A 17251-nucleotide genomic window follows, 5' to 3' on the forward strand; every position below is an offset into this window, starting at 1 on the left:
GCAGGGCCTGTTGCGACAGGACAAGGGGGAATGGCTTTAAACTAAAGGAGGTTAGATTTAGACTAGATAGAAGGAAGAAATTTTTGACACTGAGGGTGGTGAAACACTGGCACAGGTTGCCCAGAGAGGTGGTGGATGCCCCATCCCTGGCAACATTCCAGGTCAGGTTGGACGGGGCTCTGAGCAACCTGATCTAGTTGAAGATGTCCCTGCCCACAGCAGGGGGTTTGGACTAGATGACCTTTAGCGGTCCCTTCCAACCCAAACTATTCTGTGATTCTATATATCCCAACATCTTGGAGACTCTCAAAATGACAGAAAGGTTGACACTCTTGAGCTGCGTTTGAGGCTAGGCTGCTTAGATTGAAATCTACATTGCCTCCAGGGATAGGAGCCTGGCATGATGAATTGACTGACCTAGTAGCTGAAAAACAAAGAGCATTTCAGAGAAGTGGACTCAAAAATTTGCAAAGATTTAGCGTTACCTTTGGAAAGATCACTAGCAGGCAGAAACTAAGATACTGTTCTCCTTGACCCTCCTCTTCTTTTCTGCCCCTGTTCTTCATCTATTCACTCTCCTTGTGTCTTAACCAAAAAAAATTTCAATCCAAAATATGTATTATTTTTACAATTTCTATCGAAACAAGACATTGCACAGCAAATACCATCTCCCAGGAAGCAAGTAAGAGAACAAGGAACGTATTACAGATTTTAATCATGATGAATGCTTTCCAGTTATGCCTCAGGCAAATTCTGCAATGAAAGGTGGTAAGAATCTAGAGACAGTAAGTCTATTAACGTTTCAGATGAGTTTTGAAAATCAGTTAGGTACATTATTCCGAAAATCCTGTCTCACTGTGATAAGTTTCTTCTCAGTGGCACTTGTTGCTACTTGCTGCAGTATCAGGTCCTAAATGTCAAAAGCTCAGTGGGGAGCTACAGGATTAGGTAGGTCTGTGCCCATGACTCAGTGTTTGCAGCATCAGGCTTCTATGTTAACAGTCTGTGTAATGTAATAAGGAAATAAATGTTGTGTTATCTGATCTTGCTTAAAAAAGAATAATTGCATAATTCAGCAGTTCATGGTGCTTTTGAAAAGTGTACAAGGTGTTAACATTACTCTAGGAACATAAGCTTATGTTTGTAGTATGTACACACATGTTCATTAGTTCATATACACTTGTGTGGCATCAGAGCTAGGTCTTTGGGATTCTTTGTGTGAACCAACGGTCCCAGGAACATGTATGAGCTCCCCAGCTGAGATACATATCCCTGCCCCTTCCCGTGCCTGTATCAAGATGAGACTTGGAACATCACCATCCCTTCTCCACTCTGTGCCTCAGCTTTCTGTAAAGCACACAGCCCAAAAGGGTGCTGTGCTGCACCCTCCCCAAGCTGAAGCCACCAGATACACCAGAATACAAATTTTCACTCAATTTAGATAGTGGCTCTGTGAGTCAAAGCTACCGGTCTAGTCCTGTGTACAGCTCCAGGATTAGGTTACCATTTCATTCTCATTGCCAAGAGAGACATTCCAAATGTAAGTTACTCTTTTACCTAAGCTCAGGAGGGTGAGGTGTTGGAAATATTAATAGAGCTCTTATTATCTTCTAACAAAGATTTGTCATGTCGCTACTAATTTATACAGTTCAGCAGCAAAAGCTCCTAATGATTCTGTGGACAAAAAGGAATTATGTACTAACATGTACTTTAATTTAATAGCATTAACTCTAGGAAAAGCAATTTTTTGAAATTTTACCCTTAAGCTGTAGTCTCTGTGGTCTGCTATTGCATACTCTGTTTTTAAAAAATCTACTATTTTGTAGTTTTAAAATACATTTAACTTTCACTAACATAGTGTTTGGACGTCTGCCAGTTCCACTTTGGAATTTCAACTGATAAAGAGGGTAGCCAACAAGTAGGTGCATATTTGTTATAAATCCAGGGATAGGCTTTGTCATCTTAGATAAGATGAGATAGGTATTGTTTGTATGTCGTCTTCTAGCTTATAACTAGAGAAACATGAATAGAAGAAAAAAAACCTTTTCTGTCACAGACTTAGTTTTTAAAAGGTTATTTTAAACCTCATTTTTCAGTTTGTTCTCAATACAACACTGATTTTAATATGGAGTAATTGAACTTGAAGCCTTAAATTGCATAATCAAGTTCAGTTTTAAAAATTACATAAGCAAATTTATTTCTTGCATTTTTCAAGTCTCTTTTAAACATGTAAGCAAAACCACAAAAAGCAGATTAGAATCTCACTGCAGTGGGAAATATGTGGACTCTTTTCTGTTTCTTCTTAGAAAACTTTGCATTCTGACATAAACAGTTTGGGTTTGAATTTCAAATAAGCATACATGAATGTTTGACTTCTGACTTTCAAAAAAGCATGTACCAGTGTTTATGCATCGGTCTTCACAGTAATCTGAAGTGTTTAAACTTTAGAAGGATGGATCTTGTCGGTATTTAAATATTCTTTGCCTCCAGTTAAATGATAAAGTTCAATAAGTACAGTTTGCATATGGCTTGAAAAGTTTTTTTTCCTAGGTTCACTCATACATAACTCGTATCACTGGCATTTAGTGAATTGTAGCTTGCAGTAGAAGTGAGGAATGTTACCTCTTTAACTATAAAATAACTGTGTCACATATGCAGTAAGCATGAAACACACAGTGGACTAATGGGACTTGTTATTGATGATGCTGAAAGCTAAATAACCATTAGTATTAAATCTTATGAATAGACTCTTGTCTTTCATCTTACCTCTTCAACCAGATAAAAGACACAGAAGCTATTTAGATGTCATAAGAATAGTTTGTTGAAATCCCTCCAGAATTACCAAAAAAAAACCCTCTCTTCATGTTGCTTAGTGTTTTGTTGCGTTCAAAGAAATGCCAGTATGCTAGTGTTGAAAGAAGAATAGAACAGAAATCCAGCATTATGTGTGGTTTTAGGCTTGTTAAAGATGCTGTTGAGTTGAAATAATGTGCATCCTTTTTCTGCAGAAATCTCTTAATCAGATTTAAAAAAATATATAGAAAAGTCACTAACATTGAAAATTTGCAAGAAACCTTGTAAGACCATTTTATAATAGAGCACTTTGAATGTTTGTATTTTTCTAGTTTTGTTTCTTAGACTATCATGAATGTTTTTAAATGGCTGCATCAAATTAGAAATATCTGACTAAAAACTTTTTTATGAAGATGTTAACTTTATTTAAAGCCTCTATTCACCTAAGCATAAAGGTTTTTAAAGATTTAACTAGCAACTTTCTCAGTTCTCATGTTATAATAGAGCACTTTGAATGTTTGTATTTTTCTAGTTTTGTTTCTTAGACTATCATGAATGTTTTTAAATGGCTGCATCAAATTAGAAATATCTGACTAAATACTTTTTTATGAAGATGTTAACTTTATTTAAAGCCTCTATTCACCTAAGCATAAAGGTTTTTAAAGATTTAACTAGCAACTTTCTCAGTTCTAATAATAAAACACACTGAAGGTGGTTGTAAATTGTACTCGTCTTTCATACAGAATATTTGGAAGCAGAATATATAATACAGTGTTACCAATTGATGTAAAAGAATTATTCAGCTCTGAGATCCTGTGTGATAGCTTTGGGAACAGTAATTAAATTGGAAGTATCTCTTGTGAAATTCTAGTTAAAATAAGTATTTCCAGATTTGTGGTGAACAGATATTAATAATCATACAATGCATAATAATTAATCATACTGTTTTTTGTTTTATAGGGAGCAGAACTGGAAAGCTCTGGTGTTAATACTATGTTGCTGATACATTTCTTTGGAAAAGAAGGAAAGGAAAAACTTCGCTACTCTGAGTTTTTCAGGTATTTTTTGCAGTTAGGCAAGCCTAACAGCAACCAGTCCTGTTCCTACCCCCTCTACTTTGCACCAACACTGGCATTAATCTGACCTCACACTGAGCTGATTCAGAAATTTAAGCAGGTGATCAAGCAGGAGATTATTCATGATTTTGCATGTTTAAATTTCTAGTTTAGCTCCTTGGGTCTGCTGTTTGCAGGAGGAGTTGAGCACCATGATAACTCCAAAGCAGCAGTGGGCCTGGAGGCTGTCAGGGTTGAGACTACCATTCTTGGCAGCTGTGCGATAGCATACCTTTAGACAATATGATTCATGAGTATCTTTCTTTTTCTTGATCAAATCACCAAAAAAGTGACTGCTAATGAATTAAAAAAGCTTTTCTGAGCTGAGACACCCCCCTCCCATTACAACTGTCATGGTAGGCTACAGGCAACTTCTCTGCTTGCTTCAAATTCCAGCTTCTGTTGAAAATTTACCTGTGCCTTTTCCTTTACCCTTTGAACTACTTTTGCAATGGGACTACATAGATACTTCATGGCACTTATGTCAGAACTGAGAATTAAGTCATAGCAAACACCACATCAGACTGAAACTTCAGTCGAATACCAAGTGGCCATTACTCCTGGAAACGTAGTGTTGTATACTCGTCTATTTCACTGTAAGCTTTGCAAAATCAGAAGTTAATGAAAAGTTTTAAGACTGGTGTAGGGAATCATTCAGTTTATACGTCATATACATGTCAGAAACATAGTGTAATCCTTGTCTGCATCAGAGTAGGAAGTTCTGCTGAGGTTGCTTTCGACTTGAAAACCCAACCAGGTATCAGCTATTAGTGTTTTAATTGGATGAGATTCTTTCTTCCAATGTTTATTTCAGTCAGTAATGATAACCACCACCTACACAGCATCACAACTTAATTGGTTAAAACTCTCTGTTTCTTGGGAAATCAATTTCTCCTGTTAGTATGAACTCCAGACACATCTTGCTATGTGAACTTGGGCCCAGAATCCAAATGCACAGTCTTTCTTTGAGATAAACGGAAGTTAAGTGCCTAAATACCTGTGTGACTCTTGACACTCATCTTGTAGCATCGAGAAGATTATCTACATCAGTATTACCTTTTCTACAAAAATAATCAGTCATTTACAGACTGAAATAATAAATTAGAATAATATGTTTTACTTCAATATATGTTCAGAAGCAGGGGAATCTGCGTCAGCCTTCTTAAAGATGAATGTTGTTGCAATCAGTAGAGGTTTGGGGAAAGCCAGAGTAGAAGAGGAAGAGTGGCAATTTTTCTAACACTAAAAAGTGTTCGGCTCCACTGGCTCTGGCACACACCAGTCTTCAAATAAACAAAATTTCTCTTTTGAAGACCTCGATTCAATAGGAATCTAAGCGAGTGAAATAAGCTTAAGATGCCTCCAGCTTCCTTTTCTATAAATACCATAGATCCTCTCAACGAAGCAAAAGGCAGAGAGCACCAGTAAAAGGTTGTGTTTGCATATACAGTGTAAACTGAAAAGCCTCAGGTTTTAGATAAAATCCTACATTGACCCAATGAGGCATGACACTGATGAAACTATGTACCTAGTACATTCAGAACGCGTAGGTTAAAGACCTTTGCCTACCACACAGATAGAGGCCTGTAATCAAAATCAAACTCCCACATCTTGCTCTTAAAATTTGTGGGATAAGTGTAAGGTTTAATGCAGGTAATTTTTCAACAGTGGCAGTTATGTTTCGTAGGGCTGGAATGTGCCTCTTTATCACCGCGTAGACACTCCATCTCAGTTGCAACATGACAGTGAAGTTTGTTTAACACGCAGAAAGGTGAATAAAAGGATCACTGTCTTTTTAACCTGTGTGAAGATATCACCTTTCGCATGATTTTATTTGCAAGTAAATCAAGCACATCATTTCTGGGTTCCTATTGTTCAGAGAAAATGTGATTTCTATCTGATGGCCTCTCATAACATTTTACCTTACGCGGGAAGCTATTGTTGGCTGTTTGATCAAAGTGCCACGCTGTTTTTACAAGAGATGACTGATGAGCTGTACAGACATAGATCATTGTCAAAAGCAGAAAATAATGATGGCAAATGCTTTTATCATTTTCCAAGTTCTTGCCTAGAAAGCTTTTCCATTGATCAGTGTAGTACCTAGTAGAAAGTAGGGGTGATTAGGTTTGATTAGGACACACTAAAACTTGTCACATTAGTTAAATACACAGATATTGCTGTGCTGTAGAGTCCTTGAAACTAAAAAGAAATAAAAAAAAGCAGGAATGCTTCTTTGTGAAATTTCACTGTACTTACATGGGAATTCAGAAAGCTGAGACTCGTGTTCTTACCTCATTACTTACATATATTTTCCTCATGCTTCCTCCTTTTCAGTTTGGCTGACGCTAAAAAAATCCTTTTGTAAGCGTGCAACCATCTATATCTACATGTACACCAGTGATGTCTGACCCTTTTAGCCCACAGTCGAAACATTTAAAACATGTTGGACAGCCACAGTCAATGTATCAGGGCAATTAATTTGCCTTGTTCTCCTTTCTTTGCATTCAGATGGCACACAGAAAATGGAAACCGTCTACATCTCTTCAGGCAATGTGGAGCTGATGTAAGCCAGCTCTTGTGCCTCCCTTCCTACTGTCCTGAACACAGGAGGCACACTGATTATAGGGAGGGAAAATGGTTAAGCATGCTGTGCTCCATCTGTCTCCACCTGGTGCATGGTTCTTTGGAAATCATAGGTAGGCGATACACACAAGGACAATCCTCAGGCAGTTTTTTACTGGACATAAGGAAGGAGACTATGAAGCAGAATATCAGATCACTTTTCAACCTTCTTGGGCTGCTGGTAGCATGAAAGTAAAGTAACCTTTTCATAGGTATTTTGTGACACCAGTCAAGCTCTTTTCTCACTATCCTCCAGAACATAGTCAAAACAGCAACCAAAGCTGCTCCTTTTCATTCTCTGCTGAGCAGCGGTGGTGGGACTCCTGCTTCATTCTGCAGGGACTGCTTAGAAGTAGTGGAAGCAATCCAGGAAGCACACCATCTTATGTCTTTCACATAGTAACAAGGTGGTTTCAGAGATCTTAAGGTAGGACTCAAGGAACACGTGTTCAGCTCCAGACTGCTACATGATTTCTTGCCAATTGTATTGTCCTTAACATAAGGACAATATGATAATTATTAATAATAATTCACAACTTCAAAAGCGACAGCTTGTTTCCCTGGCAAAAGTTAGGAAATTTAAATCTGAATTATTCTGGAGTATGTTTATGTACATCACTAGTAAAGGTGGTGCCTCCTGGTCAAATGCAGCTATTATTCTCCCGTATCAGTTTAAGAAAACATAAAATAATAGGCAGCAAACGTAAAATCATGTAACAAAGAAGGGTAAATTTAATACAAGAAGCTGTAACCAGGTGAGACTTCTCAGGTCTTCTCAGAAGACCTGAACAAATTTCTGGTTTAGATGACCACCACTCAGTTTTACACCTCAACAATAACATCATCTTCTAATACCAGGCCCCATCTTATAGAATGTCAGATTTCAAACATGAAGTCAGAAGTTCTTTGGGATTCCATGCTTTTTTTTCTTATGCATAGCAGTTTCCCCTGGTTTTTGAGACATAACTAATTTTTGGTCTTTTCCTTCAAAAAAATGTTTCATTTGTGCTTTAATTTCCAGGTATATTGTATGTACTATTTTTTGTTCTGAGTAGAAAACTATTTAGTTTTCTAGGTATAGCAAATATTTCTTCTTCACAGCCACTGTTTTTTTTTCCCTGGAAAAGTCCCTTACTGATCTTGTTTAAGTATGTCTAATCCCAAATAAGAGAGGAGACAGTAACTCACTCCCTAAACAGTTTACGACTGCTATTATTTTTTTCTGTAATCTGTCCCCAAGCAAGCTTAAATCTCTCACAATCTCCTTGAAGGAAAAAAAAAAGAAAAAGTAGAGAGAGTATGGAAAGAATATTCAAAAAACTTTCTGATTGTTGTATTTTTTTTCTGGGATGGCTTACAAAAAAGTACTTCCTGGTATGGTTAAACAATGGGCATCTTTTAATCATATAAGGAAAATTAACATTTCAAATCCAGTTTATGGCATTTTCTTATCTGATTTGTTGCTTCCAAGTTTCTCATCAGTTATTAGAATTTTGCACCAGAAATAATCTTTAATCATTATTTCTTTTTTATTTTCTGCTTTAGCATGAAGGTCACAAATTGTGTAACCATACACAAAACATGCCTTGTCCCTACCTGTCCTGTTTCTTTTCTTCAGTATTTTGAATTCCTTGGTACATTTCATTTGAAACCTTTCATTTAAGAAACCAGAATGATCCAGGCTGAACCACACTGCTAGTGCTGACATTTGTCTGGTGCTGTTCTGTGTTTGTGCCAATGCATGGATGCAGGATCTCTTTCAGGTAGCATCATCAGCCAGTAGTGCTTTTGCTGTAATGATAGCTTGTACATTTTCAGTGATTTTCATCTAGGGATTTGGAAGTGCTTTGCAGAAATAGAATATGATTGCCTCCTTATTTCTCTCTGTACCTACACTTGCATCTATGTGTGTGTGTGTATGTATATAGACCCCTAATACACATAGAGATTACATCTCGTGCAACCAGGATCACAGTGAGGAAGTGAAGATGAGAACAAAATCTGGCTTCGTGATTGTATATTCCTATCATAACTGAAGCTGAATATTTCCCAAATATTTAGTAATGATGTTGAGAAGAATCTATGTTTCTTCCTTTCCTATATACTTAGCAAAGGAATAGCTTGATTAGTTTCTACAGAATGCTCATAAATGAAAGTGAGTAGTTTTGTTATGTTTGGTTTGGAAACATTGAGGACAGTAAATCGAAGGGGGTTTTGCCTGTAATTCTGAAAATGGTGAGATTGATTAACTGTCTTACCACTTGCAAAACTGAATTTACAAGCATAGATCTCAATGTTCTCTAAAGGTTAAAGGTGAAGCCCTTATTAGATTTTCTGTATGCTGTTTTGAAAGTCAGATTTGCAAAAAGGCAACCTTGCAGCTGGTTTGCAACAGTCCTTTGGTGCAGAGAGGGTTATTCAAGTCTTCAGAAGGACTTCAGTGTCCAAAGAGGAGCTGAAGCAGGGTACAAATGCCGGGGTGGTATATCCACCACTATCTTTGATGTTAAGTTTCCTTCCTATAAATCAGTGCAACAAGAACTAGTCAGTTCTGTATTAGCGTATTAAAGCTCTATGCAGACTTTCAGTTCAGGTCAAGAGGTGTAGGAAGGAAAACTTTCCCTAACCTTTGCTTTTGTGTTTCATTCTACTGCTTTGTGTTCCTAGCACTTCATTGCAACATCTCGGGTTGGAGGGGGAATAGCTGCATTCCTGAGGTCTCCCCACTTTTATTACATTTTCACTTCTATTCAAGCTGAGTTGCCAAAAAGACTTGAGAGACTCCCTCTTTCTGTAGATCTGTAAAGCACATTACAAAATGAGGGATAAATCCTGATAAGGTTTCTGGATGCTGTTGTAACACGATAATGAATTTGGCCATTGGCCTTCAATGTGGGTGTTTTAGAGAGTGTGGATAAAACAGGCTATCTTAAAGAAAGCACTGTCTGTTCCCAGCCTTTTCCCCATCTTATGAATTTATGTTTTACCTTTCCTTTTTGTTATTTGGAAACTTAGGGCTTGCTTTTATTCTCAAGCTACTATAGCATAAGAGTATTCCCGGTGTAATTATTTTTGAATTGTAGAGCACATCTACAATCAGAATCCTGTTCCCGTAGTTGAATTATGGCTCCCTTCAAAGTCCCCGGCCAAGCTCCCACTGACTTTGGGAGAGCATGAATTTCATTCCTGCGCTTGTTTTTCCTAATATCTGGATAAATTTTTAAGGAATTTCCAGCTGAAACTCATCACACCATGATCCAGAAGATACAAAAGCAAGTATCCCTAGTGGTGTCTTGGCATTTAAGTATCAAGTTTTACTTCCTAACCAGAAAGTTATTTTTAATAACTTTTAATAACTTTCACTTAAAAAAAACCTCATTAGAATTTTTAACTCTCACATCTGGGAATAAGAGTGACCTAGAATGCTGATGCGATGATTCATAGGATTTTAATTTTTGTAATATGGGATACTATCACATATAGATTTTAAATTGCACATTTCAGCTGCTGCTCTAAGTAGCGTTTGGTACAGGAGGAAATCTTCCCACTCTGGCTTGCCAGGAGCAAGCCTGCAAGTTGAAATGAAATATCCATTAATTTTTTTGTACCTAAATAAGTAATTCCTGCTTCCCTCCCTAATCTGCGCAGTGCAGCAAGATGCATGGCTCCTGCACCACAGGAAGGGTGCAGTGTCATTGCCCCAAAGCAACTGGAGAGGGCAAGAACCTAGGCCTGAGAAAAGGCAGTGGAAAACCCACAGTGGGGCTGGGGAAATATAATGCTTCATTTGCTGTCTGACTAGAAGAGGGTGCAGAAGCAAGAACACATAAAAAATGCCACAGCCAAATCCCTCACTTTCCTATTTGGCTTTACTGCACCTTTCAGCTGGCTGATGTGTTGTGGCTAGGTGGGCCACCCGCTCCTTCCTCAGCATTTAGAAATGCTTGGTCTTTCAGCTGTCCTGCCTTTATTGAGTGTGGCTAGAGGGCAGGTCACTGAGGGTTTTCTGCTTAAGGAAATGCAATATGTAGAAAAGATGGAAGACTATGTAGTTTGTCATCACCTGTGGCTACTGACCAGTACAGCAAATGACTGAACATTAGCTCCCCAAGATAAATAACATACTTTCAATAACAGACCTTAAGTCTGTTGCAAAACGTGTCTACCTTTCATAGATTAAAAGCCAAGAAAATAAAACACGTGGTGTCTTGTTTCCCTACATCCACGTTTTGGGCATATTTCTGAAAGTGACCTCATTTTCAGCAGCTTCTCCTCCCCCAGACAAGATGTTACATGGGTTGGAAACAACAGTCAAAAGATGCAGTTACTGTTCTGCACGGTCTCTGCTGTGACTTCCAGCCAAGCACAGTCCACACATCCCAGATACCATCTACTCCTTGCCATTGATGGACACTCCCAAAATGCCAGCCCAGTGGCCCTAGTCAGTCTCTGCTGGACTCACTCCATGCCTGGTCTACATGCCTGGTCCATGCCATCCTCTCCCCCTGCATCTCGACCTCCTTTCCCAGGATCTGGGGAGGTTCTTGCAGGCGACGCAACAGAACTGTTTCTGCCAGCCCGCACTGGCCAGTCTCCCTGGCACATGCTGACTGCTGGGCTGTCCAGAGGCAGCAGTCACCTCACGAGTTACAAGGACAGGAGCTGCGTCTGAAAACTGAAGAGTGGTTTGCAAGCTGTGCAAGTAAGCTTTCGCTGGTCTGTAAGACAAGGGGCCTCCCCTTCACACTGATGGCACAAACAGGTCCTTTGGTGTTTCATCCCCTTGTGAGAGGGCGAGTTGGGGGTCTTGAAAGTGAGCCAGGTCTTAAGGTGGACTGTGGAGGAAGATATCTCAGTGTTTGACTATGCTGTGGAAGCCTTGTAACCCCTTTTACTGGACCAGAAAAATGCCCATATAAAATGTGAGAGCATATCATACTCCTCCTCAGTATTACCCTAATAAAACTCTAGCCTGAATCTTAAAATCACTTCCACTGTCAGGCTTTCATTTACCTGCATGTCCTGAGCCATGAAGCATTTGTTTGCCCTTTATTTGCATGTGCAGCTCTAATTATTAGAGGAAAAAATACAAGAGAGAGCTTATGCTGCAACAGCAGTCTTCAGCTAACCCCTCATAGACTTCACAGAGCTTTGAGCTACTGATTGTCTAAGTGATCTCATTAAAGAACTAAAGATAGCTGTGCGGACTAAAATGCCGTAATTTCAGGGGAAAGAATTCAAACCCAGTGAGGCCGTGCAAACACTGATGAGCAAATGAGCCTCTAGTGATATTTGTTACATAGACCCTTAGCTGTCCTCTTCTCCAACCAATTGCTTTGTCCCTATAATCATAGAATCATAGGATACCAGGCTGAAAAGGACCTCGAGGATCATCTGGTCCAACCTTTCTTAGCAAAAGCACGGTCTAGACAAGATGGACCAGCACCCTGTCCAGCTGAATCTTAAAGGTATCCAGTGTTGGGGAATCCACCACTTCCCTGGGGTGATTATTCCAATGGCTGATTGTTCTCATTGTGAAAAATTTTCCTCCTGCGTCCAATCAGAATCCCCCCAGGAGTAACTTGTACCCATTACCCCATGTCTTTTCCATGTGACTCCTTGTGAAAAGGGAGTCTCCATCTTCTTTGTAGCCACCCTTTAAATACTGGAACATGGTGATAAGGTCTCTCCTAAGCCTTCCTTTCTTAAGGGTGAACAAACCCAGTTCTCTCAGCCTTACCTTACCAGTTCCATCTGGGTGGAAGCATCAGACATCTCAGGGGTTTTCTCTGTAGAAACACTGGTTTTAACTCTGAGGCGAGTGCCCACCATCCTGGCAGAGACCTAGAGCACTTCCCTGGGCTGTGGGCCTACAAGCAGGGTGCATGGCACTTCTCATGCACCCTTCTGCGCAAAGGCCTTCAGCCTTTATTTATATTTAAAAATTACCACTTTTTGGATTGCCCCATTTCTGAAGTGGAAATTACTAAATGGATCGCACAGTATTGTCTTTTACTTTCTCAAAATTCATATCAGGCCAGAAGAAAAGATAATGGCCACGTAGACCAAACTGGGGAAATGCAAAGCTACAATTCTGCTTACAGTTCTAGCTCTGTACCTACGGGTTGTTACTTGCTTTTTTTTTTTTTTGATTCCTAAAAGAATGGGTGTCTCCTAAAAACCTTGATGTTCACCCCTTCCTTTTTCAGACAGCTCTCTCCATACCTTCCCGAACACCTGCAACATCATTTTCTGTGCTCTTCCGAACTCTGTAACTGTCAATTATAATCCTCTCTAATCCATCCTCTAGTGAGTGCAGAACTGATTTGCCAAGCCCCTCCTTGCAATTATAATCTTTGAGGCTTTTAGTCATCTTTTACTGCAGTGATGATTTCAAGTTTCCTCTTTTCTTTCACCTTTGTGATTATTAGGGCCTCATCTTTCTAGGCACTTTCCAACCTTGTCATTCCTCTCTTATTAATATGAAATTTCATAAATCATGTGTCAGGCCTTTAGTTACCATGTCCTTTTTCATTCATTATAATACTGCCTTACCAATAATTTTATCTCATTGTCTGCACACTTTTAAACATTAGTTAAAGCTATATGCCAAGTGTACCTGTAAATTATCTTAGCAGCAGCAATCAATGAATGCAGACTTGGAGAGCACCCTACTGGTGTTACTATTGAAATGCACCCGTGGAAACAAATCTGCACACACAGGTAAAATTAAACCAGTGACATTTTAAACAATTATGTCGATAGTATCTGTGATTAAGAGTTTGTGTCTAGTGCATTTAATAGCTAAAGTAGTAGTAGTGATACAGTGATGCAAGTATCAACTGTTGGATAATATCTGTTTACACTTAGATTCATGGAAAATCTGCAAACAGAAGTCCAAGAAATGGAATTCATAAAGTTTTCAAAGGGTTTGAATGTCATGAGAAAAGAAGACTTTGCAGAATGGTTACTGTACTTCACTGATGAGGAAAACAATGACATTTACTGGCAGAATGTGAAAGACAGAATTGAGGCGGGAGAGGTTGGTACATAAAGCGTGCTTTGTTTTGCTTCCTCGTTTGCATGTACAGGTTTCATTTGAATATGAGTATCTAATAATGTAACTAGTTTCCAAGTGAATTATTGCAGCTTTTGAATTTGATGCAAATTTTATGCAAAGAACAATGATAATTTGCCAACTGAGAAATACAAATATTGACGATGAGTAAGCAATCACACCTAAACACTCGGTCCCGCCAGATTTACTGAAATAGATTTACTGGGGTTTGAATGTATTATTCATTACATATCATCTGAATTCTGTGATACTCTAGAATATCAGTTTGGAAGAATTCAAAACTTTTTGCAAGTTTACAAACAACCTGGAAGACTTTTCTATTGCCATGCAGATGTTTTCTGTAGCCAATCGTCCTGTTAAAAGGGGTAAGTACTGCACACCTTTCATTTTTTTTTTTTAAAGAAAAAATGCATTTTTGTTACAGAATTAATGTAAGTTATCCCAAAGTATCCCAAAGTAGCATTATGAAGTCCAAAAATAGTATACTGCTCTTCATTCTGAATTAATTCTATTTTATGAAAAAATAATAATATCAAGTTCCCAAAATTACTTGATTTGTAAGTTCTAATGTGCTATCATATGCTGAACCGCTCACAGCAGACTGAACCATAGAATCATAGAATGGTTTGGGTTGGAAGGGACCTTTAAAGATCATCTAGTCCAACCCCCCACTGCCGTGGGCAGGGACATCTTTCACTAGTTGCTCAAAGCCCCATCCAACCTGACCTTGAACTCCAATGATGGGGCTGGGCAACCTGTTCCAGTGTCCCACCACCGTCATCGTAAAAAGTTTCTTCCTTATGTCCAGTCTAAATCTACTGTCTTTCAGTTTGAAACCATTTCGCCTTGTCCTGTCGCTACAGGCCTTGGTAAAAAGTCTGTCCCCATCTTTCTTATAAGCCCCCTTTATATATTGAAAGGCCACAATAAGATCTGCCCAGAGCCTTCTCTACTCCAGGCTGAGTAACACCAACTCTCTCGGCCTTTCTTCACTGGAGAAGTGCTCCAGACCTCTGATCATTTTTGTGGCCCTCCTCTGTAACAGGTCCATGTCTTCCGTGTACTGGGAGCCCCAGAGCTGGACACGGTACTCCAGGTGGGGTCTCACCAGAGCAGAGGAGAGGGGCAGAATCCCCTCCCTCGACCTGCTGGCCACGCTTCTTTGGATGCAGCCCAGGATACGATTGGCCTTCTGGGCTGCGAGCACACATTGCTGGCTCATGTCCAGATTTTCATCCACCAGTATCCCCAAGTCCTTATCCATAGGGCTGTTCTCAGTCCAATCTAAATTCTAGGTTAGGAAGGATTTATTGAAACAACACATGCTTCAGTAACAGTTCATGGTAACAAAGCTTTTTCCTCATAGTGAAACTAGTTTTCTGAGGAAACTAAACAATAGAAATCTCTTCTTTTGCAGGGTCTGTAGCATCTTGCTGTGTTTTACTTATGTCTCCATACTGCCTTCTCCATGTGCTTATGTAGCATTATGCAATCATGGCAATGAAAGACAAACAATGTAGTAAAGTGGTTTTTAAAATAAAGATTTGGAGGAGGGAAGTTGCTTCTTTCCCATACAGTAGAAATAGGAGCAATGCAACAAAAGTTTCATGGACATACAAATGCTTTTTGTTATAATCCTGAGGTTGTTACTTACTTGTTATACTTCAAAGACAGCTCTCATAATTTATTTGAACATAGTAACATAAAAAGTTCCTAAGGAAATTTAATGAGGCATTAACATTCATTGAAATAAATATTTGATGGGCTCATGTGAAAAAGTGAGAGAGATGTGAGAAGACAGGAAGAGAATTCAGTATTCTTGAGAGAGAAATGTGAAGATTGTTTGAACCAAGGAAGGCCAAAACTGGGGGTGGGGGGTGGGGGTGGGGCTTACAACTTGTGACTTTCATCACTAGTTAATCCAGCCTTCAGGAAGAGTTTCGTTTCCACAGCCTCTCCAGGCGGCTGTTCTAGTGCTTAACCACTCTCATCATGAAGACTTTTCTGTGTCAAACCCTTGCTGCAACTTAGAACAGTTGTGTCTTACCTCCATGCACCTTTGAGAAAAATACGGCGCTCTCTTCTCTATAACCCCTTTTAGGTGGTTGAAGGCTGCAGCGAGATCCCTCCTTACACTTCTGTTCTCCCCAGGTCCCTCAGCTTCTCTTCCTCCATCATGTGCTCCAGTTCCCAGCTGGGTTTGTGGCCCTCCTCTGTCTGGTTTGACAACATCTTTCTTCTGCAGGGCAGGGAGACAGATTTTATTTGCACAAGGTGTACAAAGAATGCAGAGGAAAGAGGATGAATTAATGGTGAAATAATAGTCATAAGTGAGATACGAGAGTTTAGCTCACTTGTCTATTAAGTATCCCATTTTTAAGTGCCAAAGGATGATGAGGCCAGCAGTTGGTGTTGACTCTGGTAATGTTTCCTTGTAAAAACTCATTCCTAACCAACAGGCAGTTGTGACTCTGTTTATGCACTGAATCATACTGTGATCGAAAACAGTCAGCTCCTGAGGTAACTCACGGATGTTACATGTATACATGTCTAATCCTTTCCTGAATCTCACTAAGTTCTTTGTCTTGCTGTTTGCATGTATGTACATGTATACATGTATTCACACACAGATTAATATTTATCTAAAAATAAGACAGTCCTTTAGTCCCTCCTTTTATTCTAGACTTTTTTTTCTTCTAAGTTAGCAGCTCATCTTTTCTCTCTGATAAGGTGGCCCTTCTTGGTTTGAAGATTATTATGCTCCACCATTTTAGAAGATCTTTCTCCTTTTCTTCATGTTCTGTTCAAAAAACTGCAGTGCCATCTCTGGATTTATATTTAGCTTCAACAGCTGAAACAGTTAACATCTTTTTAAAGATAAAATTAAGACTCTACTATAAGCATCCCATATTTCATGTCCTTGTCAAATTGCGGTATATCCTTTTACAGAAGGATTTTCAACTTAATTATATTTAAACCAACTGTAGATTAATCAACTGCATTTACACAGGAGTTTTTCAGAGGCAAAGATGAGAGCTAAGTCAGGAGTGCTCTTTCCTCTAGTAAGCTTCAGAACTAATCATATTTATAGTGCTGTTTCTAAACAGCACTTGTTTATGAAAGCAGAACCATGTTATTACTATATTTATGACTTAGTTGGACAACTTGCTATAATAATCTACAATACTGCTATACGTTAATAACCTCCAGTCCCTTTTTGAAATTCACATTTCTGTGATGCCTTAAAAAATGCATCCAATTCATGTGTTGTGATTGTGCTTGCTATAATAAACAATAATCATTTCACTCTTACTATCTGCTGTTTTACGGCAACCCCACCCATTTCCTCATCTTCCTTGAGTCAAAACTCCAAATTCTTTACACCACAGAACGAAAAGTGGGGATAGTAGGTATTACTGTGATACATATGGTACTGTAAAGAGAGATGGCCAAAAAGCTGAAGAGGAAAGTAGATCTCCAGAGAGGTATGACAGCTTTTTCTGCCATGAATCCTCATAAACTCTTCCATCATAATTTAAGAGAAGGTAGCCTACTTCTTTAAAAATCAGAACTACAGGTATGTGTCGTGGTTTAATCTCAGTCGGCAACTAAGCACCACGCAGCCGCTCGCTCACTCCCCCCC

The 17251-nt window shown here is 39.1% G+C and overlaps 1 protein-coding gene across 1 annotated transcript in view; it reads left to right on the forward strand.

Moving 5' to 3' along the window:
* The window catches only part of MICU2 (mitochondrial calcium uptake 2), a 75436-nt gene that overhangs the window by 53790 nt on the left and 4395 nt on the right, over positions 1-17251 (forward strand). The window contains exons 9-11 of the mRNA XM_009279373.1: positions 3754-3851; positions 13401-13572; positions 13865-13973. Coding sequence (XP_009277648.1) covers positions 3754-3851; positions 13401-13572; positions 13865-13973 — 379 coding nt within the window. The remainder of the gene's footprint in view (positions 1-3753; positions 3852-13400; positions 13573-13864; positions 13974-17251) is intronic.

This window comes from Aptenodytes forsteri, unplaced genomic scaffold (assembly GCF_000699145.1).
Source record: "Aptenodytes forsteri isolate BGI_AS27 unplaced genomic scaffold, ASM69914v1 Scaffold307, whole genome shotgun sequence".
Lineage (NCBI taxonomy): Eukaryota > Metazoa > Chordata > Aves > Sphenisciformes > Spheniscidae > Aptenodytes > Aptenodytes forsteri.